The sequence below is a fragment of the Eretmochelys imbricata genome, chromosome 1 (genome assembly GCF_965152235.1).
Source record: "Eretmochelys imbricata isolate rEreImb1 chromosome 1, rEreImb1.hap1, whole genome shotgun sequence".
NCBI classification, from domain to species: domain Eukaryota; kingdom Metazoa; phylum Chordata; order Testudines; family Cheloniidae; genus Eretmochelys; species Eretmochelys imbricata.
The window spans coordinates 163,653,762-163,666,856 of record NC_135572.1 but is presented as its reverse complement, the minus strand read 5'-3'; the positions used below and the strand labels follow the sequence as shown (position 1 = coordinate 163,666,856).

Genomic DNA, 13,095 nt, shown 5'->3' with positions numbered 1-13,095 from the left:
TATATATTGTTGTCTACATCAAAGATCCTTTGAAGTTGGAATTTTCCCTTACCTTTTTATGTCCTTATTCTGCTGCCTTTGCTCCTTCCTTTCTTTAGAATGATGAAATCAGCATTTTATGGTCACTTTCACCCAAATTGCTTTCTGCCTTCAGATTCACAATCAATTTTCTCCCTATTGGTCAGAATCAAGTCGAAAATGATTGTCCCCATAGTTACTTCCTCCACTTTCTGAAACAAAATTTGTCCCTGATACATTTCCAAGAACTTATTGGACATTTTTTGCTTTGCCTGTATTACTTTTCCAACAGATGTCTGGGTTGTTCACGTCTCCCCATTAGTACCAGATGTGTTTTTGATATTTGTTTTGTTTTAGAAGTGCCTCATCCACTTCTTCCTCCTGATTTGATGGGCTATAATATACCCATACCATGATGCTACCCTTATTTTTCCTTGGGTTATCTTTACTGAGAAACTTTAAACCTGTCTGCCTCTCACCACCTTCTGGACCTCAGAACAAGCGTATATATTCTTGATGTATAATGCTACATCACCTGCCTGTCCTTGAACAGATTATACCCCTCTATACCAATAGTCCAGTCATAAGATTTATCCCAAGTCTTTGTGATAGTTTAGCTTATGTACTAATTATTCCCCATACTCCTTGCATTTGTGTATAGACATCTGAGATGTTGAGCAGATTCCCCCACTGATTTCCCTCTTGTTGCTCCTGTGACCCTATTGTCATTTTCCATGTCTTCCTCCCTTCCTCCGAATTTCTAGCCCTCTGTTAACATGGGTTTTTTATGCTCACCTATGAGCTTTTGTCACCTGCCCACTTTGGACCTATTTTAAAGCCTTCCTTTATCCACATTGGATATGTTTTCACCCATGATAGGTACAAAATACAAGACAATTCCATTTTTTTCCCCAAGAGGAACTACATGTCAAAATTTAATTTTGTAATTTCAGCTCAAGAGGCTTGTAAACTTTTCCAACAAACTTGTTGCTAAATTGAATATATTTTGTAAAATCCAAACTATCAATTGTTTTCTCTTTGTAGATAGGAATGTTTCAGTATAAAAGTTGGCATCTTTTTCTAATTTCTATATTAATCTTTTACAGGCAAACAACATGGGTGTTGGTGTAGTTGGGGTTATAGAATGTAACTTCCTAAAACCAACTCATAATAAACAAGATTTTGATTATACCAATGAATACAGGTGAATATATATGTATTTTATCTAGACATATTATAAAATGGGTTTACAGTAGGTGCATTAAATACTTTTCATAGCATGCTATTTTCTTAGCTATAAAATGTCAGGTGTTTTTCCCCTAAGTATTGCATAAGTACTTTGTAATCTGAAATGGTCATGAAATACTACCACCACTTTGGACATAATAGCTACCAAATTGAAAACAAAGATAGTTAATTCTGTTTTAAAAAGTTACTTTATCTTTCAAACACCTACATGCTTCTCTCTTTAAATGCATCTTTCTATGGATAGAGTTAACTGGCTTAAAAGATGAATTATATGCTAACCAGTGGAGTATTTAAAATGCTGAATGTGTATTTGAGGGAAAAGTGAGGTGGGAAATAGAAACAACAACAAATTGCCAAGTTAATTGTGTGTTCTTTAATACTAATATCTGCAAGAAAAGTTTTATATATTGTCATCTACATCTGAAGATACTTTGGAGTTGCTATTTTTCCTTGTTTTTTACATGCAAAGATAATTAAGTAATTGGCTTACTGGAGAGTGTATTTAAGGAGTCTCAAAATTAATGCTCTAGTTAAAGCTGTAAATTAGTAATTTGTCCATTTTTTAATAATAAAGGTTGACTCATCCTTTTTAAAATTCGGAGATACAGCTTTCCTGTTTCTCTGGTAGGCTGAGCAATATCAATCACCTGTAACCGAAGGAACTGGATAGGTCACGAGACTGGAAATTCTGTTAAATCTTAGATTTGGCAGATGAACCATAAAGTAAGCAGCTCAGATTTCTCAGTCGGATAGGGTTGTGGTAACAATCTGGGATTTGGAGCTGCTCTGTAATAGTTTATGAATAGTGCATGTTGACCTGATTGGGATGTTTTGTATGAATACAGTGGTTTAGTATAATGTGTGGGTGGATGGAGAACAAGCAGGAAGGGAAAGAATGACTCAAAATAAGCCACTTGTCTCGTAACTAGTCAAGTGTTTGACAATTCCAGGACAGAAAAAGGCTTTTGATCAATGGGATCTAAACTCAAAAAGAACACTCTTTCAAGAGGGAGGATAGCTGTTTAGGGGAACCAGACTAAACCCCCGGATCCTTCTGAGGGTATCTGAAGAAGTTAGGCCTGCTTAGGTTACTTTAAGGGAAGTACAGGTACCTGAACTCACTTGGACCTGTTAAGTACAATTGATCCACAGTATACTGTAGCCCAGGGCCTGGTCTCAAGAATGGGAGAATTGCAGAATCCCACCTGTTGACAAAAAGTAGACAATCATTTGATTATACTCATGATTTGTTCTTAAATGTTCAAGGTACCAAATAACCAAACTTACCCAAATTTATTGTTTAAACACAAAGCCGTATGGGAAGCAGACATACGTGCCTTCTTTCTGGGAAGCAGTTCTTGCACAGAAAATGTGCTGCTAAGATAGCTTATCACAGGAGCAGGCAAACTTTTTGGCCTGAGGGCTGCATCGGGTTTCGAAAATTGTATGGAGGGCTGGTTAGGGGAGGGGGGCGTGGCCCAGTCCCCACTCCCTATCCGTGTCCTTCTCCCCCCCACCCCCTGTTTCTCATCCCCTGACAGCGCACCTCCCTGTTCCCCGATGGCACACTCCCCTCCCCCCCGACTCCTGCCCCATCCAACCACCCCTCCTCTCTGTCTTCTGACCACCCACGGAACCCGTGCCGCCATTCAACCACCCTGTTCCCTGCCCTCTAACCACCCCGACCCCTATCTACCCCCCTGGCCACCCTCCTGAACTCCCCTGCCCTCTGTCCAACCCGCCCTGCTCCCTGCCCCCTTACCACGCAGCACAGAGCACCAGGTCAGGCTGGGCTCTGCAGCCATTCTGCCCTAAGAGCTCGCTGTGCCAGCAGTGTAGTAAGCTGAGGCTGTGGGGGAGGGGGAACAGCGAGAGAGGGGCCAGAGGCGAGTCTCCCAGGCCAGGGGCTTAGGGTCTGGGCAGGAGGGTCCAGCGGGCCGGATGTGTCCCGCGGCCCATAGTTTGCCTACCTCTGGCTTATCAGATAATAATACTTGTAGTATGATTTTACAAGTTACAAAGCTTTTTACACATCACTAAAATCCAATCCATTGGTTTGTAACAGTTCTTTAATTTGTTTTGTTCTATTATTTTCTTATTTCTGATTTGGCTAGTACTTTCCAACCCCAGTTGAGTGTAGAGGTACATCCCAATCTGTGCTAGGACCCACCACTCTTTGTATTTTAGCTTAACAGGCTTCCTATTTTCTAATGGCAAGGCTGACTACAGCTTTGCAAAACGTTGTGCTCTTGTGAACAGAATTGTGGGGAGAGCATGATGTATTCAGTTTACATATACAAAAAGTGTTGGGAAGTTATGTTAACAAACTGTGCTGATAATACCTGTTAATAGGATGTATGCAATCTCTAATATATAATATAGACAAACTATATATAATATAGAGGAACACACCATAAGATAAGTAAAGGGACAAGGCCTAACACATGAGGGGGTTGCATTCAGAGAGACCAGACTGGGAACAGAGATTCGGGTAACCCTTATGTACAATGGCAGTAGCGTTCTCAACTTTTATCTAAAATTGTGCTTATTGTATTCATTAAACAGTGGAGGTGTATATATTTTCTCTCATTTGAAGAGAGTTTGGGAGACTTCAGAAATAATTCAGTTAACTGAGGTGAATGGTAAATATTTAGTGAAAAATATTGAAATAAATGTAATACACAAGTACAATTTTATATGAACATTAGTGATATCTTACCCGCCCTTCCCCCCACCACCTTTCCAAAGACACCTAGCTTTTGTACATCTGCTCCCATCACCCTATGAAGTCTGCTTTCCTTGTTCTCCCTTAGGCTTCAACCCTGCAACTGAATATGCTCCTGAAAACCTGTCTGCTTGTAGGAGCTCTGTTGACTTCGGTTATGATGTCAACTCTGCTCCTCCTTTATTGCCTCTTTCTTGTATACCCATAATTGTTCCCACTAGTCTCGTCTGTATTTCCCATTAGACAAGTATTTTCATTTTTACAGATCATGTTTGGTCTTGTAGAATCCTTTGTTCATTTGGTCCAAAACCATCCTACTTAATTCATGTACTATAACTTTTGCTCCGCCTTGCTTATTTCCATGTCTTTGCCTCTTCAATTCACTGGCTTCTTATACATTTTGCTATGCTACTTACTCCTGCCTTCCCGTTTGCTTCCTTCCTTCATGTTATGATTTGCTTTTTTGTGGCTGTCTACATTTGTGTTCTTTCTAGACCTCTCTTTGGAACATTCATTTGCTCTTTGTTTTTCTGACTTAAAATCTTTAAATCCAATCTCAAAACTTCTCTTCCTCTTCTAAGTTTGTTGTGATCTTGCTGAGGACTTTTGCATGTCTGACTTAATGACTATCCAAGACTATCGAATAACAGGCTCAATTGGAATTGATGTTCAATCAGAGATTAATACAGCACTCTACAGAAAGAATAGATAATAACTACCCTAGGTGTTAGGTAAAGATCTAATGCTGTGTCTCTTCTTCACTGTTACAGGTGGGGAATGAAACTATGCATCCCACCAAAGTTCCAAAACTTCTGTTATTATATAGGGATTTTAGCCCATGACCCCTCTTTGCCAAAAATACCCTCCCAGAACTATGTTCTGATGTCATCTTATGATCTGTTGGGATTTCCTTTAATATCTGTACATTCTTAAGTTTTCCTGATTTATGTGAAGGCATAATTTTTTACAGCTGAGGACCAACATTTTTCAAGATAATATCTCTCAGGGAGTTCTTCCCCCATAAGCATTCTTCCCTGTTGATTCCCCAATAGGAAACATCTGCTGTAACAATCATCCCTCATCAATCCATTTTATATGTAATGCTTATGTAAGCATTATATTATAACATTTTTTTAAAGGAATGGTTTCCATGAATATTTGGAGTTTTATAGACATGGAAGCACCACAGATTATTAGATACATCCTAATGCATAGAATTAATGAATAGGGTTACTTATAGGTCAAGGACCAGTATTCAGGGCCTTAGGATTCCACATACTCTTTATTCTTTAGAATCTTTGTTAATATCATAGTTAATATGTAAATGAATCAATATACAAAAAAGAAAAGGACTAAAAGGGCTAATATTCATGAACAAGTATTAATAGGACTACCAAATGGACTACTTCAATTATTTTTTAATAGCTGTATTGCCTAATCTTTCACCATTCTTTCGAATCAAAGGCTATTTTGTTCAACTGCTGCTATTTCTACAGACTATAATTATACTTTGGGCTAAATTTTCACCACCACTGTTTGCCCAGAATCCCTCATACCTAAACCAGAGACTCATTCCCACAGACCATCAGGTTACTCAATTCTAATTTTATTTCTTCTCTGAAGGTCATTTGTAAATTGGGTTTGAAACCTTTATTTTCACTACTAGTGCAAAGACTTGTCCACTATTTGAACGCACAGTTTGCCCAAATCAAAGCCAGAAAAGTATCACTAAGGGCTTGTCCACGCTACTGTGTGGGGTCAATCTAAGATACGCAACTTCAGCTATGTGAATAGTGTAGCTGAAGTCTACCTTCTTAGATTTACTTACCGCGGTGTCTTCAGTGCGTAAGTCGACAGCTGATGCTCTCCCATCAGCTCTGCTTGCGCTCCTCATTGTGATGGAGTACCGGAGTTGACGGGAGAGCACTCAGCAGTCGATTATTGCATCTATGCTAGACGTGATAAATTGACCTCCGCTGGAACGATTGCAGCCTCCCGATCCGGCAGGTAGTGTAGACAAGCCCTAAGTTATTGACATGTAAGACTTCACACAAGTCCAGCGCTTTAGTTTAAAATTACGGGTTTTTTCATTTGAATAACTTTCTGCTATAATCACACTAACTTTTCTATGCAATCTGTAAATGTTTGCCTGGCTAATAAATATTTTACAAAATGTTTCTCATGAGGCACTATTTCTTTGCTAGACTTACAATAGCAGCACTGGGAGAAAAACTTAATGATTACTGGAATGAAATGAAAGCAAAGAAAAATGAAGAATATCCTCTAGATTTGCCAGTAGAGGATCTACAGTAAGTATGATGCCTCTAAAGCTATAATGTAAAGGCCTCAATACTAAAATACATACATGTTAGTTTCTCTCTTCTCTACTCCTACATGATATTGCGCAGGAGTGGGGGAAGGGGGGAACATTTTCATATGAATGTTTTAATGTTTCTGTACAGAAAACGACCTGATCAGACATGGGTTCAATGTGATTCATGTCTGAAGTGGCGGAAGCTTCCAGATGGAATAGATCGCTTGCCAGAGAAGTGGTACTGTTCGTTGAATCCTGATCCACAATTCAGGTAAAGTGGGATCTGGAGGAATATCTAGATGCTATTGCATGTTTTACTTTTCTCAGTTGATTAGAGCACCATTTGTCTCACTACTCTTAATCAGGAATTGCAGCGTACCAGAAGAACCTGAAGATGATGACCTAATACATCCGACATATGAGAAAACTTGTAAGAAAAAGTGAGTACCAAAGACTTGTGTAAAAAGATGTGTACCTATTATAGAATAGAAATATGAGAAGTAAAACACCTTTAAGTTTTTAATTTACCCACTGTTTTGGGGATATTACTAAGTTACAGCATGGTTTGTGCCCTAAAAGAGCAGACCAAACCATTGTAAGGGAACAGTGTTACAAATGTCATGTTATATTTTTATATATATATATATCTCCTTTTAGCATGGACTGATGCAGAAATTCTCAAATTGTTCTGTGGACCACTAGTGTGATTTTTGTGTTTGACTGCTGATCACATGATGCTCTTCCTCCTCCTTTCCAGCTGCTAAATTGACAGCTAAATATGTATTAATGTAAATACTCTCGTAAGTTAATATTATTAGAGCAATTGCTGGCATTGGCTCAGGGATGTTGCATAATTCTTAATTGGGGGGGGTGGGAAAGGTGGTCCACACAATGCATGGGAAGATGACACTCTAAGGTGTAATGCAGGCTACATAAACTGAGGATCCCTGTTCTACCCTACACATACAGTTGGGTGTAACCAACTGCCCCAACACAGTAGTAATTTTGAGCATGAACAGGACCTTAATTGACAGTTCAGGAAGGCTACTGCTTTGAGTACAGATGAAAAGGGTTAGCTTAAAAGGGATTATTTACAGTGGTCAAATCTGACAAGTAATTGAGGTTATGCTAATTTTAACTCCTAACAGCCTTCATGCTTAAATTATATTCAGTAATTCAGAATGTTAGTGAAAACCATTGTCCATTCTTTTCATCTTTGAAAGGTGAAGAGTATTGTATTTGTTTTAAGCTAGAAATTGATTTTTACAGTGAATTATATTTTGATTTAAACTTTTTCTTCCCCTAACGTATAAAGAGACAGGGAAAAACTAAGGAGGCGACTGGAGTACAGCCAACAGGTAACTGTCTCTCTTAATCTTGATTTGCTCTTGAATTTGGTAGTTTTGGCTGTAAATGCACCTGAATGATGATTTCCCAGATGTAATTCATTCAAGAATATACATACAGTATATTGCACTGTAGCTGCTAATGTGCATTTAGCGAAAGCTGTAAATTCAAAACTCTGCACACTTCAGAAGGTCAGGGGATATTTTTTTTTCCATCGGAGTGTCAGATTTTGTTTGAGAGGAAATAAGGGAGATTACTCAAACTACTTTGTAATACATTTAAATATTTTTACATGAACATTCTGAAAGGGGCTTCAAACATAATTTACACAACACTATATTTTTAAATACTCATTTTGTTTTACTAGTACTTTTTTTAAAGGCAGTGAGCCCACTGCTCTTATTTAGAAGATGTGTAAACAAATATACACACTTCTCATGTTTAATGTTTTTATATACGCAAGTGCACACATACTGTATCTGATCACATTATACTTGTTTAAGAAGCCGTATACTTTTTGACTATTTGGTCAAATTAAGGTATTTAAAACAGCATTGAGAGCCTCTCAATGTTGTGTGTCTTCTAGGTTCAACTTACTTAATTTACAAGTAAGAATTGTTTTAAAATTGTCAGTCCTGCAAATTCAACCTCAGATCTGTATTATTGCTCGCAATAAAGGTTCCGCTGGCCAAAGTCTGCCTTCCATTCTGCACAGACAGCCTTATCTTTAGTGAAAACAACAAGGAGTCCGGTGGCACCTTAAAGACTAACAGATTTATTTGAGCATAAGCTTTCGTGGGTAAAAACCCCATTACTTCAGATGTATGGAGTGAAAATTACAGATGCAGGCGTAAATATACTGACTCATGAAGAGAAGGGAGTTACCTCACAAGTGGAGAACCAGTGTTGACAGGGCCAATTTGATCAGGGTGGATGTAGTCCACTCTCAATAATAGATGAGGAGGTGTCAATTCCAGGAGAGGCAAAGCTGCTTTTGTAATGAGCCAGCCACTTGTTTTTGTGGATACAGACTAACACAGCTACCCCCTGATACTTATCTTTAGTGGGAGTTTTACCTATAAAAGCTATTTGCAGAATTTGTCCTTTTATTTCAAACTTAGTTAATGTTTCAGTTGATTCATTAGGTTGGAAAAAAAATACAGGCTCTCTGGCATAACTATATTAACACTGTAGTGCTAACAAATAAAAAGTGTAAACATTTGAAAACCTGGTCCCATATATATATTCCAGATCATCTTTTTACTTTAATGACCAAATTTAGTGTGCAAGAACACTGTTAGTATGCATATTTTATGATGTGCATAAAATAGTGTGCATGTTTCCCTTTGCTCCCCATGTACCAAATTTTCAAATACATTTAGTAAGAAGATACTGTTTTCATAGTTATGTTTTGGGAGCAGAATTCAAAGTTCGGTGATTAATTATCAAAGTATTAAAATGTACTTTCCAAAGTAATTAAACCAACGTAAATAGAACTATTTAAATACTGAAATTACTAGAGAATATATAAAAGCATAGCTTTCTTGAAGAAAAAGGTTTATAAAAATGTGCAGGTAAAATTAAAAATATGCTCTAATAGGTAGATCATAGTATTGTAGAACTGAAATGTACCTTGAGAGGTCTTTTAGTCTAGTCCTCTGCACTCAAGGTAGGATTAAGTATTATCTAGACCAGTGGTTCTCAACCTGTGGGCCACAAGTGGCCCACAATCAGCACACAGCTGCAGCCTATGTTACATCCTCAGGGCCATACGGGGGTGTGTGTGTGTGTATAATATATCTAGTGTGGATGTGGCTTACATAACACACAGCGAGCCACATATGTGGCCCACAATGGTAAATAGGTTGAGAACCACTGATCTAGACCATCCCTGACAGGTGTTTGTGTAATCTGCTCTTAAAAATTTCCAATGACAGAGATTCCACAACCTCCCTAGGCAATTTATTCCCGTGCTTAATTATCCTGACAGGAAGTTTTTCCTAATGTCCAATCTAATCTGCCCTTGCTGCAATCTAAGCTGCTTCTCCTATCCTCAGAGGTTAAAGAGAGCAATTTTTCTCCCTCCTCCTTGTGACAATCTCTTTTGTACTTGAAAACTGTTATCATATCGCTTTTCTCTCCCCTCCCCCCCGGTCTTCTCTTCTCTTTAGACTAAACAAACCCAATTTTCAATGTTCAGTCTACAGGTCATGTTTTCTAAACCTTTAATCGTTTTTGTTGCTCTCATAGACTTTGTCAGAAAGGACCATCATGATCATCTAGTCCAGGGATCTCCAAACTCAAATCACCACAAGGGCCACATGAGAACTAGTACATTTGGCACGAGGGCTGCATCACTGACACCCCTCCCCCTGCTGCCCCAGCCCGCCCCCACTCCACCACTTCCATGAGGCCCTACCCCGCTTCTTCCCACCCCCTCCCTGCCCCTATTCCAACCCTTTCCCCAAATCCCCGCCTCTTCTCCGCCTCCTCCCCAGGCGTACGGGTCCCCGCTCCTCTCCCCTCCCTCCTGGAAAGTGCTAATCGCTGCCAAACAGCTGTTTGGTGGCGGGAAGCACCTGGAGGTAGGCAGAGGAGCAGGGATGTGGTGCGCTGCGGGGGAGAGGAGCTTGGTGGCCGCAGGAAATAACTCAGGGGAGGGGGGCTGCAGGGAGCTTGGCGGGCCGCAGCAAATAACTCCGCGGGTCGCGTGTTTGAGACCCCTGATCTACTCTGCCAGCCACAGAACCTGCCCCACCCACCTGGGAAAGAATTATCTGTAGTAACTCAGAGCCCTCCCCATCGCTGGCTGTTGGAGAGATTTACTGCTAGCAGTCGTAGATAAGTTACATGCTATTGTAGGCAGTCTCGTCATACCATCCCCTCTATAAACTTATCAAGCTCAATCTTGAAACCAGTTATATTTTTTTTTTGCCCCCACTGCTCCCCTAGGAAGGCTATTCCAGAACTTCAGTTCCCTGATGATTAGAAACCTTCGCCTAATTTCAAGCTTGAAATTGCTGATGGCCAGTTTATATCCTCTTCTCTCCTCTGGGCTTTCTCCAGTTTGTCCACATCTTTGCTGAAATACGGTGCCCAGAACTGGACAAAATGCTCTAGTTGAAGCCTTATCGGCACGGAGTAGAGTGGAAGAATTTCTTTTTGTGTCTTGCTTACAACACTCCTGCCAATACATCCAAGAATGGTGATGAGTTTTTTTTGCAATACTTCGGACTCTCATTTAGCTTGTGATCCACTATAACCCCCAGATCCCTTTCTGCAGTACTCCCTTCCTACTCAGTCATTTCCCATTGTGTGTATGTGTGTAATTGATTGTTCCTTCCTAAGTGGAGTACTTTGCATTTGTCCAATTTCATTCTGTTTATTTCAGGCCATTTCTCCAGTATGTACAGATCATTTTGAATTTTAATCCTATCCTCCAAGGCACTTGCAGTGCCTCCCAGCTTATCATCCGCAAACTTTATAAGTGTATTCTCTCTGCCATTATCTAAATCATTGGAGAAGATATTGAACAGAGCCAAACCCTGAACTGATCCCTGCAGAACCCCACTAGATATGCCTTTCCTTTCCAGCTTGATTGTGAGCCGGTAAGAACTACTCCCTGGGAATGGTTTTCCATCCAATTATGCACCTTTCTAGTATTCTGGTTCCTGTGATGGGTTGGATCACAGAAACCCCCTTGGCACATCAGTTGGCAGTCCCAAGACTACTTCTGCCCCTGCTTTCCTGCCCTGACAGCTTGGGACTTCAGTGCCCTGCCTGGTTTGAGCCAGACCCGCTAGCCTGCTGCAAACCCAGATCCAGGTCTGAGCCACATCCCCTAACAGCTGCAGGCTTAATTGAAAGCAGCTTAAGAAGTCTCTGTCTTTAATACTCAGATGCCCAACTCCCAATGGGGTCAAACCCCAAATAAAGCCTTTTACCCTGTATAAAGCTTATACAGGATAAACTCATAAATTGTTCGCCCTCTATAACACTGATAGTGAGATGCACAGCTGTTTGCCCTCCCTCCCCCGCTCCCCCCCGTATTAATACACACTCTCTGGGTTAATTTAATATTTAAATGATTTTATTAAATTCAGAAAGTAGGATTTAAGTGGTTCCAAGTAGTAACAGACAGAACAAAGTGAATTACCAAATAAAATAAACCTGCAAGTCTATGCTTAATACAGTAAGAAAACTGAATACAGAGAAAACCTCACCCTCAGAGGAGTTCCAGTAAGCTTCTTTTTACAAACTAGTCTCCTAGTCTGAGTCCAGCAATCACTCTCACCCCCTGTGGTTACTGTCCTTCGTTCCAGTTTCTTTCCGGTAGCCTCTCCACCCCCAAAGGATATCTTTTGAGCCAGCTGAAGACAAAATGGAGGGATCTCCCAGGGGTTTAAATAGACTTTCTCTTGTGGGTGGATACCCCTCCCTCCCCCTGTGTAGAATCCCAGCTACAAGATGGAGTTTTGGAGTCACATGGGCAAGTCACATGTCCATGCATGACTCAGAACTTACAGGTAGCAGCCACGATTCACATGCTACCTTGAATGTCCTCATGTAGACTTCTGATGTGAATTGGAGCCTTCCAAGATCCATTGACAGTTAAGTGCTTCTTGATTGGGCACTTAAATTGCAAATTCCTTTCTAAAGAAGCTGACCAAATGCTTTACTAAGGCTACTAAAAATCAAGCAAGTACACATCCAATATTCATAACTTTGAATACAAAAATGATACATGCATACAAATAGGATGAATAGATTCAGTAGATCATAACCTTTAGAGAGATGTTACATGGCATATGTAGCATAAAGCATATTCCAGTTATGTCATATATACATTCATAAGCACATTTCCATAAAGCCTTATGGGGTGCACCGTCAGTTCCCTTTTGCATTCAGTAAAAAACTCTTATTGTAGTCAGACATAGGCCTGGCCTTGACCTAAAATTTAGGTCATCCTAGCTATGCTGTTCAGGGGAATGAAATTTTCACACCCCTGAGACATATAGTTAAGATAACCCTAAGCCCCAGTGTAGATACCACTGGGTCTACAAAACTATTCTTTCGTCAACCTAGCTACCGCCTGTCAAAGTGGTAGATTTACTACAGTGATAGAAAAACTCTTGTTGCTGTAAAATGTCTACACTACAGTGGCAGTGCTGCTGGTGTAGTGCTTGTAGTGTAGACACACCTGAGTAGCTCTGTTTAGAAATGAGGTGTCCAGTCTTGAGGCTTATATTTTTCTTGTCGTTATTATTGTCACTTACATCTCAACTAAGCTAATTTACAATTTTTTTTTTTTTTGAGGATTTACTAGCTATAAAACTAGGTGCAGCCTGCCATTCGAAAAAAACACCATGTGCCCCAGTGACAAAAAGCTTATATGCTGGGAGAAAATTGCAGTGGTAGAAAGCATCAGCCTGCTATTCATGAT

At 39.9% G+C, this 13,095-nt stretch overlaps 1 protein-coding gene across 5 annotated transcripts in view; it reads left to right on the top strand.

Annotated features, from left to right (window-relative positions):
• Positions 1-13,095, top strand: part of MORC3 (MORC family CW-type zinc finger 3) — a 62,797-nt gene that overhangs the window by 34,634 nt on the left and 15,068 nt on the right. For all 5 annotated transcript variants that reach the window (XM_077818714.1, XM_077818739.1, XM_077818722.1 and 2 more), the window contains 5 exons: positions 1,125-1,222; positions 6,196-6,300; positions 6,454-6,576; positions 6,671-6,745; positions 7,621-7,663. In XM_077818714.1, the coding sequence (XP_077674840.1) occupies positions 1,125-1,222; positions 6,196-6,300; positions 6,454-6,576; positions 6,671-6,745; positions 7,621-7,663 (444 nt within the window). The remainder of the gene's footprint in view (positions 1-1,124; positions 1,223-6,195; positions 6,301-6,453; positions 6,577-6,670; positions 6,746-7,620; positions 7,664-13,095) is intronic.